The following is a 19,611-nucleotide window of genomic DNA, read 5'->3' on the forward strand; positions in this document are numbered from 1 at the left end:
GAGAAAGAGAGAGAGAGAGAGAGAGCGAGAGACAGAGTGAGAGAGCGAGAAAGAGAGAGAGATCTAAATCAGGTGATCTCCACAGGCCTATATAAAGCCATGATTGAGAGTGAAGCAGGAAATTACAATTAAAATCCTCTACAGAGCGAAAAGGTCTACACTGATCAACACTGATCAGTCTGACAACACAATCACTAACAAACAGCACTGCTAATAAGTACAAATCCTATGAAACAGACCCATCACGCTTTCCCAGTTTCTCTTTCCTTTAGTGAGCTGTATCTTTTTGTGCATGTAAACGTTCTGCAAAGTCACAAAGCTCAAAGTTCCCTCCAGAGGGAGAAACTCTCTCCCACAGAATCCACTTTTCTCAGCTGCCTGAAACGCCTCGCTGGAATTCCAGCCCTTTTCCTTTGTTACCTACCAGCGAGCTCGGCACTCAGCTCGCCCTCACACAGCCCTTTTTATTTACTTATTTATTTATTTATTTTATTTTGCATTTAATGAGCAAGAAGTGTTATTTAAAAAAAGTTATTAAAAATACTGTAATTTGTCTCTTGTCCTCCTAGTTTCGTCAATCAGTTCTGTATTTTTTGTATTTGTTTCTGCGTTTCTCCCACTTAATCCCAGACACTGTTAATGAACTAGCTAAAGAAACTCCATCATCGAAGGACCATCAATGGTGCGATTTTGATTTGTTTTGATCTGTAATGGGAGGGGAGGAGGGAAAGGGATTAGCAGTTTTGCTCTGTTAGGTGTGGTGGAGAGAGACAGGATCAGGGAGTGAGCCCAAAAAAGCAACCATACTTTACAAACAAGCCCAAAACACCATAAACCACGACAACCAATATTTGCAAGCGACTTTACAGAAAAATAAATACAGTTTTAATAAGCAGATGTGGCCACAGTGGTCCATCTGCAGAATGCAAGACAGGGGCAGGACGTGTAGGGGGAAGATGGAACAGCTCTGGCAGTACAGAGTGGGTGAGCTGACCAATCAGAGCGCACTGGGCTTATAGGGAGGCGGGGCTTAAAGACACAGGAGCTCTAACAAAGCGTTTCATAGAGATGAACAGTATGAGAAAAATAATGTGTTTAAATGGTTCATATTGTGTTGCTGTGTGGCTGCTACATGGTTGCTATGGTGTTACTATGTGGATGCTAGGCGGTTGCTATGATGTTGCTGTATGGTTGCTAGGTGGTTGCTATGGTGTTGCTAAATGGCTGCTAGGTACTTGCTATGGTGTTTCTATGGTATCCCAGGGGGTTGCTATGGTGTTCCTATGTGGTTGCTAGGTAGTTGCTATTATGTTGCTAAGTGGATGCTAGGTGGTTGCTATGGTATCACAGGTGGTTGCTATGTGGTTGCTATGGTTGCCACCTTAAATTTCCTGCTACCTTAACTTTATTGCTTCCTTAAATCATTGCTACCTTAAATCCACTTCCACCTTAAATCTCCTGCTACCTTAAACCTGCTACCTTAAATCCAGTGCTACCTTAAATACACTGCTACCTAAAAAAAATAAATAAATCTCCTGCTACCTTAAAAGTATGTGTGTGGTTTGTGTATGGTGTGTGTGTGTGTGGAGTGTTGAGTGTGTATTAGTGTATTTGTATCATTGTGACACAAGAAAGGTGGAGAAACTTTTGCAACCTATTCATTCCTATGCAAAAAATTCCACAAAATTCCATTGCTACACGGAAACCGTGCATCCGATCAAAAAGCTGTATACAACCCCAAATCACACAATCAGACCGGACAATCTTGATATCTCGAAAACTGAGGGACGAGTTATGCGGCAAAAATGCAGCAGAAAAATAAGAATAATAAAAGAGAAGAAAAATAGTATAAAGCGAAGAACAATATAGTCGTGCACTGCAAGTCAAAGGTAACACAGTGTCCATCAAAATCGGAACATCACACTGATTTCAGACACTCTGTAAAAACTCACTGTACAGCACTGCCACTCACAGCTCATTCTGTAACTATTAAATATTATAAAATGAAGCTCTGAGGAAAATATTCCACATCACAGATTTGAACCCTCACCCGCTCAGCACCACAATGAAGTCCATCACGTTCCAGCCGTTCCTCAGGTAGGATCCTTTATGGAATACGAATCCCAGAGCCACGATCTTTATTCCAGCTTCAAAACAAAACATCCCAATGAAGTACGGCTCAGTTTTCTCCTGCAGGAAGGAAACAGTCAGGAGTAAATAAATAATAGTAAACACAAACAAAAACAGTAAATAAGACAGCTGTGGTGGTGTATATGTGTGCATGTACATCAATGGATCAGACACAGCAGTGCTGCTGGAGTGTTTAAACACCTCAGTGTCACTGCTGGACTGAGAATAGTCCACCAACCAAAAATATCCCGCCAACAGCGTCCTGTGGGCAGCGTCCTGTGACCACTGATGAAGGACTAGAGGATGACCAACACAAACTGTGCAGCAGATGAGCTATTGTCTCTGATAGAGTGGACAGTGTGGATAGAGTGGACAGTGATTGGACACAGTGTTTAAAAACTCCAGCAGCACTGCTGTGTCTGATCCACTCGTACCAGCACAACACATGCTAACACACCACCACCACGTCAGTGTTGCTGCAGTGCTCAGGATGATCAGGCTTTAGCAGAGTTTAGTAACACTGGAATTAATAACTGATCACATTGGTTTATCAGTCTACTCAGGCTTCAGTGAGAACCTCGTTGTTTTTCTAAAGTATTCTCTTTTCTTTGTGAGATTTAGTGCTAGTGTAGTCATTTTGAAGTGTTTTCTGAGTTTGCAGCTTGTTTTTTATTTGCAGTTCATTGGCTCTTCTCAGCCACCATAGAATGGCCACAAGGGGGCACAGCAAAAAGAGGTGAAGCGCCAGTATTGACACTGATCTGGTAACTGTAATGGTACAATACTCCTGATTAAAGTGCAAAGTGAACTCAAAATTTTGAACATTAGTTTATTTGTATGTATTTGTGTGTGAGAGGCAGAGAGGGAGAACAGCGAGTAAGAGAGAGAGAGAGCGTGTCCTACATTAAAAATAAAACAGCTTGATAATATTTCTCTGTGCGTGGGTGGACGTCCACTCCAGCTCCATTCAGCACCGAGAGATGAATCAGTTTCAGTGAATCAGTGTTTTTAGATCAACTGAATGAACAGAGACTGTCAGTCAGACAGCAGTCATGAGCTACAACAACACACACCAATCAACCACAACATTCTGACCACCTCCTTGTTTCTACACTCACTGTCCATTTAATCAGCTCCACTGACCATATAGTTTCTACAGTTACTGTAGTCCATCTGTTTCTCTCATACCTCGTTACCCTGTTCTTCAGTGGTCAGGACCCCCACGGGACCCCCACAGAGCAGGTACTATTTGGGTGGTGGATCATTCCCAGCACTGCAATGATACTGACGTGGTGGTGGCGTGTTAGTGTGCGTTGCACTAATGCGCATGTGGGAAGCTCCACAAACTCAGCCATCAATCTGTACAATCATCTAATCACGCTACTATGAAAGTGATAAAGATCTCTGTGCTGAAGAAGAGAAGCTCACGTAAACAGACCAGACTCCATTTCCATTCACAAACAGCTCTGTAACACTTACACTTTATTCATAAAGCTTATATTTCAGTGTTTTTTAACTGTTTCTACCAAATAGTTTTTCACTTTTCAGCATCAGCAGCATCAGACCTTTTAAATGATGTTTACTATGATTATTTCTTTCTGATAAATTACTGAAAGGACTGCTTGGTTTTCCCTTGTAAAGTAAGCAAAAGCAGGTTGAACAGAGAAAATTAGAAATAAGCTAATGAATAATGTCATTACTTTTTCCATGAAACAATAAGTAACATAATCCTGTCACACTTTGACAGAAGTAATTACTTTTTTGAGTAACTCTGCAACACTAATACTATGTGTGTACTAGTAGGCCTTCAGTTTGGGCCAAAAATGTCAAAATGAGGTGAAAAAATGTAAAACCTAAGGAATAAAATGGCAATTTCGGAAAAAAATCATAATTTTTGCCACTATGGGATTTCTAATATGTCTAATATGTCTAGTATGTTAGTGCTAAGCTAATGGCGATTCATATGGACATTTTTTGGCTGTTCTAGATTACACATGAACATCTGAAGCTTGTAAAAGACACAATAATTGTTTTATCTGAAGCTTGTAACAGACATTAGCACATATCTGAGCTTGTATGCATCAGTTTTACAGTGACTCTTTCAGTAAAGAGTTCGGACATAGAGCTGCCGCCGCTGTTTTCCATTCCTAACAACTAACTCAAACCTGCTTAGACTACAGCTTGTATTCACAGTCAGTGGCATATCTAGAACTTCCAGAAGGCCTATAGAGGGATGTTTTAACTCTGTCACTACCTAATTATGTTGGTTGTTAATCTAACATGTAAGGCCCTCAGTCTAGCTTCTGACGTCCTAACCAATGGGAGAGGAACTGGCTGTATCTTCCTAGATACAATCGAGAAAATAATCCAATTGGACAATTTTCTGTTCTGACAGGGGAGTAAGAGAATTACTACAATACTTGGGGTATAAATACAACAAGCATGATGGATATATCAAATAAAAATAACCTAGAAATTACATTTCTTTTTGTTTGAAGGTGTAGATGTTCCCTCCTGCTGTATAATGGGTCTTTAGGGTAGGTGTTATTGATAAAAAGGTGAATGACTTGAGATACAATGAAGGAGTATTAAACATACAATTCAGTGTATGTCATGGTGAATGTGTACGTAATGATTGTGTGTGTATTCTCACCAGTTTTTTGGACATTGGTGTTTTATCCTCTCCAGGCAGGTGCTGCTCCAGTGCCAGAACAATGCAGTTAGCGATGATGGTGGCCAGAATCATGTACTCAAACGGAGTGAATTGAAGGAGTTAAGGAGCAAACAAACACACATTACATACATAAACAACACCCAGAACTCAGGAACCACATAATCTCAAATACCTTGTCTCAAATAACCCATAAGCAGCTGATCTAGTGTTGAGTGTTGTGAAAATCTGGCTAAAACACTCCTGATTCAGCTCAGCTAGGTTTAGTAGTCCTGTTAGAATAGGAATATCACGAAAGCAGATGGTAGAGAGGGACAAGAGTGCAGCTTTGTTCTGTTTAGTCTGCTAGTCTGCTGTATGTAAACTTGTGGTTGGTGTGTTTGTGTGTTTGTGTGTTTGTGAAAGCACCTGGTGTCGGAACACTATGCACACTTTAGCTGCTACTGTACATCAGGTTTTTGTTTGTTAGTTTGCTTTGCTTTGTTCGTGTGTGTTTGTGTTTGTGATTTGTTTTGAACTGTCCTTGCCGGCTCTGGAGTTTTCTATCATCGACTGAGAACCAGCCAAGAGACTTTGCCTCACAGCGGCAGAATTTGACTGGGCCGCGAGCCAAGACTTTTTTCACCGTGGTAGTGGAGTTTTACAAGGCTGTGAGCCGGGAGACTCTTCAGTGCTATAGTGGAGTCTGACTAGGTCATGAGTTGGGACACTTCTTAACACGCTAGCTGAGTTTGACTAGGTTGAGAGCCGGGACATTTCTCACCATAGTATCAGAGCTTGACTAGGCCATGAGCCGGGGACTTCGCATCGTAACAACAGAGTTTGACTTGGCCACAAGCTGGGACATTTATCACCGTGGTATCAGAGCTTGACTAGGCCATAAGCTGGGGACTTTGCATCGCGACAACAAAGTTTGGCTTGGCCTTGAGCCGGGACATTTCTCACCATGGCATCAGAAGTTGACTAGGCCATGAGCCGGGACTTTGCATTGTGACAATGGAGTGTGACTTGGCCACGAGCTGGGACATTTCTCACCATGGCATCAGAGGTTGACTAGGCCATGAGCCGGGGACTTTGCATCATGACAACAGAATTTGACTTGGCCACGAGCCGGGACATTTCCCACCGCAAGAGCAGAGTCTAACAGGGCTGTGAGTCTGAGATTTTGCATTACGTCTACAGAGATTCACTTGGCCATGAGCTGGAGACTTTGCCCCATGACAGCACAGTTCGACTAGACCGAATGCCAGACAACAGGAATAAGGTCATGCATTTTCTAGCACATATTCAGTATATCAGTGTCCGTATCAGTTTTTCAACCTTTACCCTAGCAGTTTTCATTTTTTGTCACTGAAATACAAAAAAAAATCCTTTAAGAAAGGTATAATAAATAAATCTAATAATAGGCAGAAATATACATAACTGGATGCTCTGCTTCAGGTGGCAGACCTTTTCTGACAAACCAGTGCTCCAAATATATTTTGTAGATAGACCGTAATTGTGTGATGTGATAGAAGTAAAAGGTGGTGAAGTTAGCTGTTTAAAGTGCTGCTTCACACAATCAGAGACATTTTTTCCTACAGCTCAGCATCTTCATTCACCCAGCCACTCTGTTTCAGCTCACAACGACGATGCAATATCACTGGTGTTGAAGGTGTTATAAATACACCCCCCTTATTTTGTGCCATTTGTTAGGGCTGGGGCTAGAGAGGAAAGGGGCTAGAGAGGAATGGGGCTAGAGAGGAATGGGGCTAGAGAGGATAGGGTCTAAGGGGTGTAGGGGCTAAAGAGGATAGGGGTTAAGGGGTTTAAGGGGTAAGGGATGTAGACACTATGAAGTATGGGGCTAAAGGGTGTAGAGGCTAAGGAAGAAGCTAAGGAAGATAGGGGATAAGGGGTGAGAGGTCAAGAAGGATAGGGACTAAAGGATGTAGAGGCTAAGGAAGAAGCTAAGGAAGATAGGGGATAAGGGGTGAGAGGTCAAGAAGGATAGGGACTAAAGGATGTAGAGGCTAAGGAAGAAGCTAAGGAAGATAGGGGATAAGGGGTGTAGGGGCTAAAGAGGATGGTCAGAATAAGGGTTATGGGGAATAGGGACTAGGCAGAATAGAGAGGGGGTGTAGGGGTAATGGAGGATATAGGGGTTATGGGGTAGAGAGACTAAGTAGGATTGGGGTTATGAAACTGTTATATACACTGATTTTCCCATCATTTACCCTGACCTCCAGAATAAGAGAAAGGAGAGTGATAAAGGAGAAGAAAGTGAGCGAGAGAGAGAGAGAGGGAGAGGGGGAGAGGGGAGGTGTTTGAGATCACCTAAGACAGAGAGCCGTATCCGTGGCAACAGGCTCCAGCCCCGTCTCCAGGACTCGGCGGCAGTTAAAATGTCTCTAAGCATCATCAGCCCTGTTCATCTACACACACGCACACGCACCTTAACACACATCAGCACAGTCACTCTGTTACTCACACAGAGCAGTGTGGACCATAAAAAATCATGCACTCATAGTTTTCAGAGACTCACAGTCTTCTTTAATGCAGCATTACTGTTTTGCTGGTTCCTTTTTTTTAATTCCAACTTGTTCAAAAACCTCAGAAAAACTGAACATTATGAAACATAATTTGTGAAAATCCTATCATCCAAGCCTACAATATGCCACATACTCTGCTATAAAGGCAGTTAGCATTAGGGTTTAGTGTACAGTAGGGATACAGTCATGGGTAATGACTTCAGCTAAACATTGCAAAATAAAAAATAAAAAAAACCTACACTAAAAAAGAAAAAGAACTGTCCTGTGACACATAGGTGAGAATTGTGGGCCAGCAAATTAAAAAGATTAATCACTCATTCTCTTTACGTTATCATATACTTAATGTAATTATATTTCGTTTTTCATCAGTTCCATTGCAGAAGGGAAAGGGATAACCTGTTGAACTTGGCATGTCAAGTCAGGTTTAGCTTGGGCTAGTAGCCTGTTCTCACCAGTCTGTTTACAGTGCAGCTTTACTCTGCATCGTTTCAGGTTAGCCGAAGCTCCTTCACTGTCATTGGGACTTAAGTCTGCGACAGTATTAGTGACTGCCACTAGAAAAGCCTTAATTATCGCCATAGCAGTGGGAATTAAAGCTCTAATAGCAAACAAATTACATACATCATCTAAACCGCTTATCCTTCTGGGTCGCTGGAGCCCATCCCAGCTGTCATTGGGCAGAAGGCAGGATACACCCTGGACAGGTCACCAGTCTATCGCAGGGCAGACACCTACGGGCAATTCAGCATGTCCAATCAGCTTAACTACATGTTTTTGGACTGTGGGAGGAAACCCACACAGACATGGGGAGACACAGAAATGACCCTGGCTACCCGGCCGGGAATCGAACCCAGGCCATTCTTGCTGTGAGGCGACAGCGCTATCCACTGCGCCACCATGCTGCCTGCAAACAAAGTAATCCAAAGTAAATTTCAGTCAACTTTGATAGTTTCTTGAAATGATACAGGTGATGTTAATGAGAAGAATATAGATATACAGTGCTGTTCAAAAGTCAGAGAACTCCCTTAACGTATTTAATTTCCCATCAAAACAGCAATTAAGTGCAAGTTATTCTTTTTTAGGAGATATTTCTGAGGAGATTAGATATAAGGTAAACCATTTGCAAAATGAAGGAGAAATTAAGGCTCCTAACAACCACCTGGAAGACCTAGTAGCCACCAAAACTGCCCCCATCAGATAAACAGCACTTAAAGCTTTCATCTCTGAGAGAGAGGAGAAAATCAAGCTGCTTCAGATCTGAAAACATCCACAGGTGTTTCTGTCCATCCTTCCACTGTGAGAAGACGACTCAGCGCTGTGGGTCTGAAAGGATGTGTAGCTGATCAAGAAGAACCTCACTGAGAAAAGGAGACGGACACATCAAACAAAGAAGCTGACCAATGGACGGACCACCCCAGAGTCCAGACCTCAACACCGCTGAATGTGTTTGATTACTTCAGAAAATGATCAACCAGCTTCTAAGACTGAACTTTGGAGGTGTGTCTGCAGATTCTTTGAGGAGCTGAAAGTGAGTCTCCTGAAAAGAATGGAAGCTGGAATAAAGGGACAGAGTGACTCAGTGACACTCGAACAGCTGAGAGTAGATTTAGTTGTTGAGGCTTCTGTGTGAGTTTCTGTTAAACGTGTGTTTTTTGCTTTTTTCCTGACACAAAAAAATGAATAACTGGTACTTAAAGGCTGTTTTGACTGGAAATGAAATGAATTAAATGGGGTCTCTGACGTTTGTAAAGTATATATATGTAAAGGTTTCAGCTGCTCTTCTATCATTTATTAGCGCTACAGAAATGTGTGTCATTTACTCACAAGCGGAGTCTCTAATGAGAGCTTCTGGGACACACACATCACACACTCACTCCGGTCTCAAACGGGTTTAAAAATAGCGGCGCTGTCTGCATTTCTGTGTTTTCATACTGGCTCCAAACCTCGTTAGATGGAGGTGAAAATAACGACTCGCACACTCTCAGCCAACACACACTCGAAGAAACAGCGCGAGACACGCAGACGGAGAACAGAACGGAAAAACAGACGCAAATAAAAGCATTTAGGTAGACGAGAAAAGAAAAGATACACAAAGGGAAAGAAAACAGCAAGAAATCTGCATCGCAAAAATCCAATGATGTCCGAACGGGTTCCTATAGTCCAGTGTTCTTTAGTCCAGTTTGAACACCCTGGGACATTCTCAGCGTTATCCTCTACAGAGAACACACTTTAATATGGCATTTTTCAGCAAATTTTAGTGCAAGATTTCTGTTTATTTGCCGAGTTTAACACATTGTAAAAGATAAAACATTAAATATACACCGGTCAGGCATAACATTCTGACCATCTCCTTGTTTCTACACTCATTGTCCATTTTATCAGCTCCACTTACTATATAGGTGCACTTTGTAGTTCTACAGTTACAGACTGTAGTCCATCTGTTTCTCTGATACTTTGTTAGCCCCCTTTTACCCTGTTCTTCAGTGGTCAGGACCCCCATGGACCCTCACAGAGCAGGTATGATCATTCTCAGCACTGCAGTAACACTGACATGGTGGTGGTGTGTTAGTGTGTGTTGTGCTGGTACGAGTCAATCAGACACAGCAGTGCCTGACTCACCACCGCCACATCAGTGTTACTGCAGTGCTGAGAATGATCCACCACCCAAATAGTACCTGCTCTGTGAGGGTCCATGGGGGTCCTGACCACTGAAGAACAGGGTAAAAGGGGGCTAACAAAGCATGCAGAGAAACAGATGCATTAAGCTTTATTCATTATGACTTGTATTTGTACATTGCTGGAGGTTATTATGTGGAAATCACTAATAATGGCATTATTAGTTGTGATAATTCATAATCATTTATAATTGGTCATTAATTAGAATCTAAATTCATATCCTATTCCTGTATAACTGCAGAATTTCCTGTAGGTTCTAGATAGTGCCACGTGATTTGTGGAGTTTATCAATTCATAAAGAGAAATAAATGAGCTAAACAAGTTCTCAATTCAAGTCAATTTAGATCCTATATTCTAAAGTAAAGACAATGTCACGGTATCTAAAAATATGGAAGCTGGGAATATTTTAAATTAGTTTCAGTGCATCTGAACAACCAAACAGGGATAAATAGAAATTTTATGGAAGACTTTTCAATCTTTTTTGGCAATTAAAAATAAAAAAAACAGACTTATTGAAAACTTCATTGTTTTTAGCCCTTCGTTTAGCACAAAGGTAATGAACTCCAGACATTACTTGACACTAATTAGATCCAATACAGATAAAATCATACTCCAGTAAGATGTGCCATGATACAACTTCACCATTAGGTAGATTGATTTCAGCTGTAGACTACACTCTCATAAAAGATGGTTCTTCAAGGGTTCTTTAGCAAATGAAATGATTCTGTATAGAAGCATAAATGCTCAAAAAACCCTTTGCACGATTAAAGGGCTCTCTGCATCATTAAGTGGCTCCTCAGACTGATGGAAAATGCGTTGTATATGGTTCCATATAGAACCTTTTTTAAAAGAGTTCAATTTAGCACCCTTCTAAAGTTATGATGTCAGTGTTGTTACAATAGTAGAACTCTTTTTGGTGCTATACTGAACCTTTTTCAAAAAGGTTCTATATAAAACCATATATAGCACATTCTACATCCATCTCAAGAACCACTTCATGATGCAAAGAACAATTTAAAAGGGGTTTTTGTGTGTTTATGGTTCTTTATAGAACCATTTTTCGTACTAATGAACACTTGAAGAACCATTTTTTATTCAAGTGTAGTCTACAGTTAAAACTCCTCTACCTAATGGTGAAGTTGTACCATGGCACACCTTACTGGAGCATGATTTCATCTGTATTGGTTCGAATTAGTGTCAAGTAATGTCTGGAGTTCATTACCTTTGTGCTAAACGAAGGGAACACTGAAGATTTCAATCTTTTTTAAGAGCGTGGATAGTCAGTCTCGTGGGCCCAGCTCCACCTTAATGAAGCGGTGCTTTGCTTTAGAAATTACACTCACCGTTTGTTCCCAACCTAATAAATCTACATTCCCCCACCCTTTAGCCTAAAATCTCTCACTGCAGTCCTCAGACGCTCTCATGATGAGATCATGTCTGGCTCCACAAGACTACCTAGAAGTGAACTAGATACAAAGCCTCAAAACAAAGAAGTCTGTAGCACTACTGGCGCAATTTTCACAGTGACACAGTCAAATACGGATGGGCTCGTGACCAGAAGAGGTGATAAAAAGGAGAGGCGGGGCCAGGCTGTGTCTCTGACACCAGCGCTGAGGTAACGACTCTGAAGAAAGAGTGAAAATAGACAATTCCAATGCAAATGGACTAATGAGCTTCTCTTAAACAGTTACTGTGGCTCAAAGCCAGCATGTCTGCTCTCCATACAGGCAACTGCTGTTCTCAAACACAGCAACGTTAAACCTTAAACAACCTTAAACTGACGGTAAGGCCCTTGTTTTGGTGGGAGTGGCCCTCCTTGGAAATGTGTTCCCAAAGCTAGGCTGCATAGCACTACTCTATGAAGATTTCTCCTGCGTATTATATTATTCATTATTCCTCTAACTAACAAATTCTTTACTGAAAAAACAGGTTTTGACTACTTTTTACTGTTTTTTTTTTATTTTTAATTAATAAATGTAGCAAAAACATGCTTACTGTCAAGATTAACCGTTCAAAACAGTGTTCAAGGCTTTTTCACAGGGTTGAAAACGACACATTTCACTGTCTGAAATATCGATTTGTAATGAAATGCTATCATGCAAACTCTGTTTAACTCACTAAAATCCAGTGCATTCCACACCCTGCATTCAGAACCTCTTAAACAGGTACAGACGTAGCGTACTGTAGGGGAGTGCGGGGAACAACCTAAAACGGGGCACAATTTAACACTGACTTTTTACGTTGTTACAGAAGGTCAAGCAGCATGAGCTTCTGGCCACATCACCACATTTCCTAGCCACAGTCTCCCACCAAAATTCAGAGAGATTGGTCAGCGTTTTGAAGAGATCTGAGCCAAAGAGTGTTTTCAGGGCATGTAGGTAATTTTTTTCAACACAAGTTTTTTCGGTTACTGAGCTGTTTGTGTGAATCACAAATTCCAACCTAATATTATTTTAATCTCCATCTTGTTTCCTACAACGTAGCATCGTTTTGAAGCAGCTGATAAGCTCACAGTAAGTGTAGCTGGGCTTAAGTTCAGCCTCCGCACTGCGGGGTTAGTTACACAGCATTACAGCTCAGACACCTTTAATAAACAAAGACTAATAAAGTAAATTTTGTCTTTTTGTTCCATGTTTACACAGATTTTAAGATGAAAAAGAGAAACTTCTGAAAACAGATTTTCTTCTACTTTATTAGTGTCTTTCAGATATTAGTATTTTAATAGTTTTAAAAGAGTATTTTAATGAAATTGACATTAATAGTTGGTAAAGCTGTAGTTATTCAGAAACAGTGTTCCGTATTTTACTGATGTGTGATATTTTTTTATTTTCTGTCCTTCACTGGACTAAAGAAATCTGTCATTATTTCACACACAGTCTCATGTCAGTGTTCATATATAATCTGCTGTGTGTGTATCAGTTGATCTGTCTGTCTGTCTGTCTGTCTTATAGATGATAATATATAAGGCAGCATGGCTGCAAAATATATATTTGTTTCCTACAACATAGAATTATAGTGAATTAACTCCGTTTGCACTGATTGATCAGACTTTTCTGGCAGATGTTGAACTGACCCCCTGTCTGTTACAGTGAACCCACCCATGGGTGAACCCACTGACTAGCCCCTTATTTTGGGTTGAATTGTACATGTCTTTCATTATTTTTTTAAGTGTAATAGTTCGTCTCATCTGCCTGCATTTCTCTTAACATTTCTTTGGGCCAGACGCGGATTACGGGCGACAAAAGACCATGAAGGCTCTTCCTTGTGTGCATGCTAGCTGCATTACCCAACTGTACTTGAAGGATCCTTCTATCGTAACAGCCTTCGATGACATGTTGGTCAGAAACGCAGCAAACCCAGACCACAGTCTAGCTTCAGTAAAGCTCACTGCTACGGTCCATACAGAAACACCTGTAACACTGTCAGAGAAACTCTACGGCTCTAAATCTTCAGGTGGGTTCTCTTCTGCAGAGAGGACACTGAAGCTCCTCCTCGCTCCAGACTAAAGGATCAATTATTGATTACGATCTCAGTGGGGAACTTCCCCTACCACCCCAGCGGGGATCAGAGGGGGAACAGCTGTGCCCTACTGCAGCTTCATTAAAGTGAAAAAAGGGTTCAGGGAAAAATCTAATTTACCCAGACCCCCCAATCCCCCCCCCGGCTGCCTTTACCCCTAACCACAGTGGATCAGCCAAGACATGTTTGGTGTCTGAAATGTGCTTTTTTTTGGTTTTAGCACTGGAGTTATAGTAGCTAATAAAAAAGGCTTATTTACTACAGGAGTGTCTAAAACTGACTCACTGACTCTAAAACTGGTGTCACTTAGTCATTTTAAACTTTTAGTCTTTGCCACTTTCAAACAGGCTGTAACTGTTTTAGTAGAGTTTAACCTTTCCTTTCTCCTATTTATTTATTTATTTAATACTACTACTACTACTACTAGTAGTAATAATAATAATAATAATAATATTATTATTATTATTAGTTTATTGCAGCTGTTTTATTTGATGTTAATTCTTTTACTGTTCTAGTAAATAATTTGATTTTCCAAAACTTCAGTTTTCTTACTGTTTTCTATCTATAAGTTGTTTTTTACTTCATTTTAAAGTGTTTTCATTTTAGAATTTATTGATATTTTATGCCTGTTTTCTGTTTGAGCTGTTATTTTTTGTAATTTTTTTGTCTTGATGATTTTCATTTGTTTTAGTTCATAAATTTAAATTGAACTTTTTCAATCCCTCGTAATTTGCTCAGCTACACTACACCTTCAATGTACTTTCGAGTCGAAATAAATATAGATAGATAGATAGATAGATAGATAGATAGATAGGCAGGTAGATACCCCACCAACTGGCACTGTAAAAAACTGCATGCCTAAATATCAAACTATACAAAAGTTGCATGGCTAAAATCACTTGCAGCTGCCTTGAAGCCTGAATTTTGTCCATAATTCAGTCCATGTTTATAGATAACAGTGAGTCGCACAATGTCAGAAACCACAGAATCAAGTCTATTAGAGATAATAAACAAACAAACGTGCATGATGCTAATTGGTGGGGTATAAGCTTCCACTACATGTTAGCTATATTAGCCTCAAAACTAAAGAAGCAGACACCAAGCATGTCTAGACTGATCGGCTACATTTAGGTATATGGGGGGAGGGGAAACTATGCAAGTTACATTTTTCACCAAACTGTTCCTCTGACCTGTATGATTAGACACTGATTATAGTTTCTGATATTCGATATAGAGGCTAAAACGATGCCTCCAGACTCCAGGCTAGAAAATATGCAGATTTAAGAGGCCTAAATAATTTTGTTTACTAATGGAGGTGGCGGTTTATCATCTCCCAGATGACTCCAACAGACAGCTAACAGATTTCTGCAGCCCTAAACATGCTTCTGAATCACAACGAGCTGTTTTTCTTCATGCCTCTGAGGGACAGATTGGAGTGTGTTTGCTTTGGTATGGTGCCAGATCATTACAGCACCGTTAGCGCTGTTAGCACTGTTAGCACGCCTGAGTCTCTGCGCCTTCAGGACAGAAACGAGTGACGGAAACTTCACATCCGCCCAGATAGATCACCACAATCTAATTTAACATGCGCGCGCAGCCATTCTCTTGCTGGAGGAAGGTTACAGTCAGGAGGAACATCAATCAGCTTCAGCCTGTTAACCAGCTGTTGGCTATGCTGAGAATGGAAACCAGAAATTAAACCATCAGTTCTATGATAGAGTCATCACTGCTGTCAAACTGCTGTCTAACACTGTCTATACTCTCAGCATCCAGCAAAACCAAGGAAAAGACAAAGGGGTTCAGCACCAAATACTGTAGTAGCACAGAATAAAACAGTCCAATCAAAATAATTTACATCAGGTGTGTAAGACATTCTTTTAGCACAGATTAGCAGCACTAAGGAAGCATGGGCTCATTAGGTTTATTAATGTGGACATTGGAAAACAGTGATAATTGACAAGTGACAATGACTTTTTTCAATATGGTGTGCACTAGAGGCATTCCTTCCAGCAAAATACTGATTGTTACAGTAACCCATCATCACAGTGGACCGCACATGTCATATCAGTGCAGTTGATCCAGATGAAAGTGCTGTAGTCACACTTTTAATTGTAGCCATGTAGATGAATGTTTCAGCAGTCTATTCAATAACTGCACCCCAGTAACCCCTGAGTAATTACCCCATCCCAATAACCTTGCCCCAAAATCTCAGCCCAATACCAGCAAACAGTACTCCTGCTCCAATTACCCTGCACTAATAACCACTTTCCGAAAACCTCAACACAATAACCCCTCTTAAATATTTTTGTCCAAATAATCTCACTCAATAACTCCACACAATAACCCCGCCCCAAGAGCGCCACTCAATAAAAACACTCCAAAAACCCCACTTAATAACCTTGTCACAATAACACCCAATAACCTTACTCAATTACCCCACCCCCAATAACCCCACCCAAAAAACTCAATATCTTCACCAATAACCCCACTCAATAACTCGCTGAATAACACCCGCCGATAACCACACACCAATAACCCCCACCAATAAACCCTCAGTAACACCCACCGATAACCACACACCAATAACCCCCACCAATAAACCTTTAATAACACCCGCCGATAACCACACACCAATAACCCCCACCAATAAACCCTCAATAACGCCCACGGATAACCACACTCCAATAACCCCCACCAAAAAACCTTCAATAACACCCACCAATAACCACACACCAATAACCCCACTCAATAACTCCACTCAGTAACACCCACCGATAACCACACACCAATAATCCCCACCAATAAACCCTCAGTAACACCCACCAATAACCACACACCAATAACCCCACTCAATAACTCCCTCAATAACACCCACCGATAACCACACTCCAATAACCCCCACCAATAACTTCTCAATAACCCCACCAATAACCAATAACCACACTACGTAACCCCATGTAATACCCCCACCAATAACCTAATTCACTAACCCCCTAAATAATCCCCACTAATTACCCTACTCAATAACCCCCCTTCATTACCCCAACCAATAACTCCACTCAATAACCCCCCTCAATAACCCCGCTCACTAACACTTTCATTAACTTTTAACAATAACCCCACTCAATAACCCCACTCAATAATCCCCATCAATAACCCCCACCAATAACCCCATTCACCAACCCCCTCAATAACCACTACCAATAACTGCACTCACTAATCCCCACCAATAACCCCCTCAATAACCCCCTCAAAATCCACTACCAATTACCCCACTCAATAACCCTCACCAATACCCCCCTGAATAACCCCCACCAATAACCCCCTCAATAACCACTTCCAAAAATCCCACTCAATAACCCCCCTGAATAACCCCCCTGAATAACCCCACTCAATAACCCCATTCACTAACCCCCCAGTAACCAGTAACCTTACCAAAAATCCCACTCAATAACCCCCTGACTAACCCCACTAAATAACCTCATTCAATACCCCCACTCAATAACCACCTAAATCACCCCACTCAATAGCCTCCTTCAATAATCCCAATCAACAACCCCACTCAATAAGCCCCCTCAATAACCCCACTCGATAACCCCCACCAACAACCCCCTTGATAATCTCCACCACTAACCTCACTCAATAACCCCCTTAATAACCCCACTCAATAGCCTCCTTCAATAACCCCAATCAACAACCCCACTCAATAAGCCCCCTCAATAACCCCCTCTATAACCCCCTCAATAACCCCCTCGATAATCCCCACCACTAACTTCACTCAATAACCCTCTCAATAACCCTCTCAATAACCCCACTCACTCACCCCCTCAATTACTCTACCAATAACCCCCCAACAATAACCCAACTTAATATCCCTGTCATAGTAACCCCCCACTCAGTACACTGCCCAAATAATCCCATGCAGCTCTGTCACACCACCAAACATGATCCAGCGCTAAAGCCTCTGCTAACAGCTCTCAGCAGCACCACACACTGGCCATTTCCACAGTTTCTAACATGAGGCTTAGACATGTTATGCACTATCTGTCCAAACGAATCCAGTCAGACCTGCTAATGAGTGAATTCACCTTCTTTAAGGTCACCCACTGCTGACACAGCTTGTATAATCTCCATAGAAAAGCACTGACCAACAGAACGAGACACTCTGGAGCAGCTACACATGAGCCTAAGGTCACCATGTCTAATGCCAACTTGCCTATTTCTTTTAGCGGGAGCAGGTGTGTTCGAGCAACATGGAACTAGATCTCCAGGACCAGGGTTGGTGAGAAACTGGTATAAATAAACTGAACTCTCTTAAACTCTATCTGACCGACCAATGCGGATCGCAGAGGCTGCTGTCTGTGGCGCTGAAGAGTGAGAGCGCTCCAGCAGCACCCATCTGACATGACTGGTCAATAATACAGCACACGCAGCAGCAGAGAAGACCACAGGACCGTCATTAATGTTACACACTACTTACACACTGCAGCCAACCAATGCAAAGAAAGGGGAACATATTAAACCTCTGAGTTCTGACAGAAAGAGGACATCTAGAACAAATGGACCATGAAGTTGAGTGTTTACATGTGTTACGTCAGCATGTGTACAGTTGATGCAACCACTTGTTGGGAACATTCTCGCTGTCCTCCACACTTTCTCACACTTGTCTTCCTCTATATGTGTACATGTTTGTGTATTTTATTTGCATTTATGATATACATTTGAGTGTTTTTTACAGCAGCACCCAAATTTTAATCAATGAAGGTAATCAAAAAGTACATCTATCTATCTATCTATCTATCTATCTATCTATCTATCTATCTATCTATCTATTTAGTCTTATGAAAAAGCTACTGATTACTGATTTCTTGATTTTCTAAGTGAAAATAAGTGATCCTCTATAAAGGGCACATTTCAATGTATCTATTCATTTGCTTAAATTTAATATACAGAAAAAAATAAAACATAAAATGAGGCAAAGGGTTAGGGTACCCCAGTCAAATTACAGTTCTTTTATTAATTTTTCTAAGTGATAAAAAGTTAACATATCCCCTACAGGGACACACGTCTGCAGAATTCGATTTACAGTTTCTATATATTTGCTTGAATTTTACATAATGGAAAAATAAAACCATGTGTCACAGGTTTAGGTACATGCTATATATATATTTCCCCCCTGGTGTGTTAAATTAAGCAAATAATTTGTCCACTACAGTTTGCATAAATGTGGCATATTAAAGTTTGTTCACTGTAGAGAATATATTATTATTTTAAGCAGGCATCTTTAAAAGTATCTATCTATGTAAATGTGTGTGTTTCAGGTTAAGGTCATGCTGTTTTGTTACCCAAAGGATATGGCCACTCTATGATCTTCTTGGCGTACTTCCTGACCACATTATCCTCACTGAAGATGAAGAGTGACCTGTTGACGGTAAAGCAGTTCTGCCGGACGGGGATGGGGTTATACAGGGCCATCGTGCGCGCTCTTTGCGCTTTCGTCTGTTTGAAGACGGGCGAAACCCCTCCGGTGGAGACGGCAGGGGCTTCGCGGGTGCGGCTGCGCTCGGACCCCGTGTCCACGGCAACCAGCAGCCCCGGAACATCGTCCCCGAACCGTGCCATCCTGCAGGGAACAAAGGGCAGAAGATCAGCCCTGAGGGAAGAAAAAAAAGAAGAAAAAAAATACTGTCCGCTGGGTTCAGTCCAGCATCAGCATCAGGTCCTTCGTCCACCTGCTGCTCTAAAATAGGGTCCACAGCATCATCTGAAGCAGCAGGTCAGATAGAGCCTTCCAGTCCAGCCTCCAGCTGCTCTACTGCTTCAACATACACGCAAACAGACACTCCGTCAGGGCAGCCGCTGATGTTCCTGACCGCCGCTCATCACGGCAGGTTCCTGCTGTCCGAGTGCCTGAATTAATTAAAGCCACTCCGTTTCATTCACACACAAACTTTTCCCGCGTTTTTCCCTCTTTCTGTGTGTAAATCCTCCTCCGGCTCAGAGCTGCTCTCTCTCTCTCTCTCTCTCTCTCTCTCTCTCTCTCTCTCTCTCTCTCTCTGTAGACTGAACCTGCAGCTGCAGCTC

The 19,611-nt window shown here is 41.5% G+C and overlaps 1 protein-coding gene across 1 annotated transcript in view; it reads right to left on the reverse strand.

Annotated features, from left to right (window-relative positions):
- Nucleotides 1-19,149, reverse strand: part of LOC118814116 (voltage-dependent R-type calcium channel subunit alpha-1E) — a 162,726-nt gene extending 143,577 nt beyond the window's left edge. The window contains exons 1-3 of the mRNA XM_036579777.1: nucleotides 18,884-19,149; nucleotides 4,784-4,889; nucleotides 2,051-2,190 (exon numbers count right to left, since the gene is read on the reverse strand). Of these exons, the coding sequence (XP_036435670.1) occupies nucleotides 2,051-2,190; nucleotides 4,784-4,889; nucleotides 18,884-19,149 (512 nt within the window). The remainder of the gene's footprint in view (nucleotides 1-2,050; nucleotides 2,191-4,783; nucleotides 4,890-18,883) is intronic.
- Nucleotides 19,150-19,611: the final 462 nt, after the last annotated feature.

Source organism: Colossoma macropomum, unplaced genomic scaffold, assembly GCF_904425465.1.
Source record: "Colossoma macropomum unplaced genomic scaffold, Colossoma_macropomum, whole genome shotgun sequence".
NCBI classification, from domain to species: Eukaryota; Metazoa; Chordata; class Actinopteri; order Characiformes; family Serrasalmidae; genus Colossoma; species Colossoma macropomum.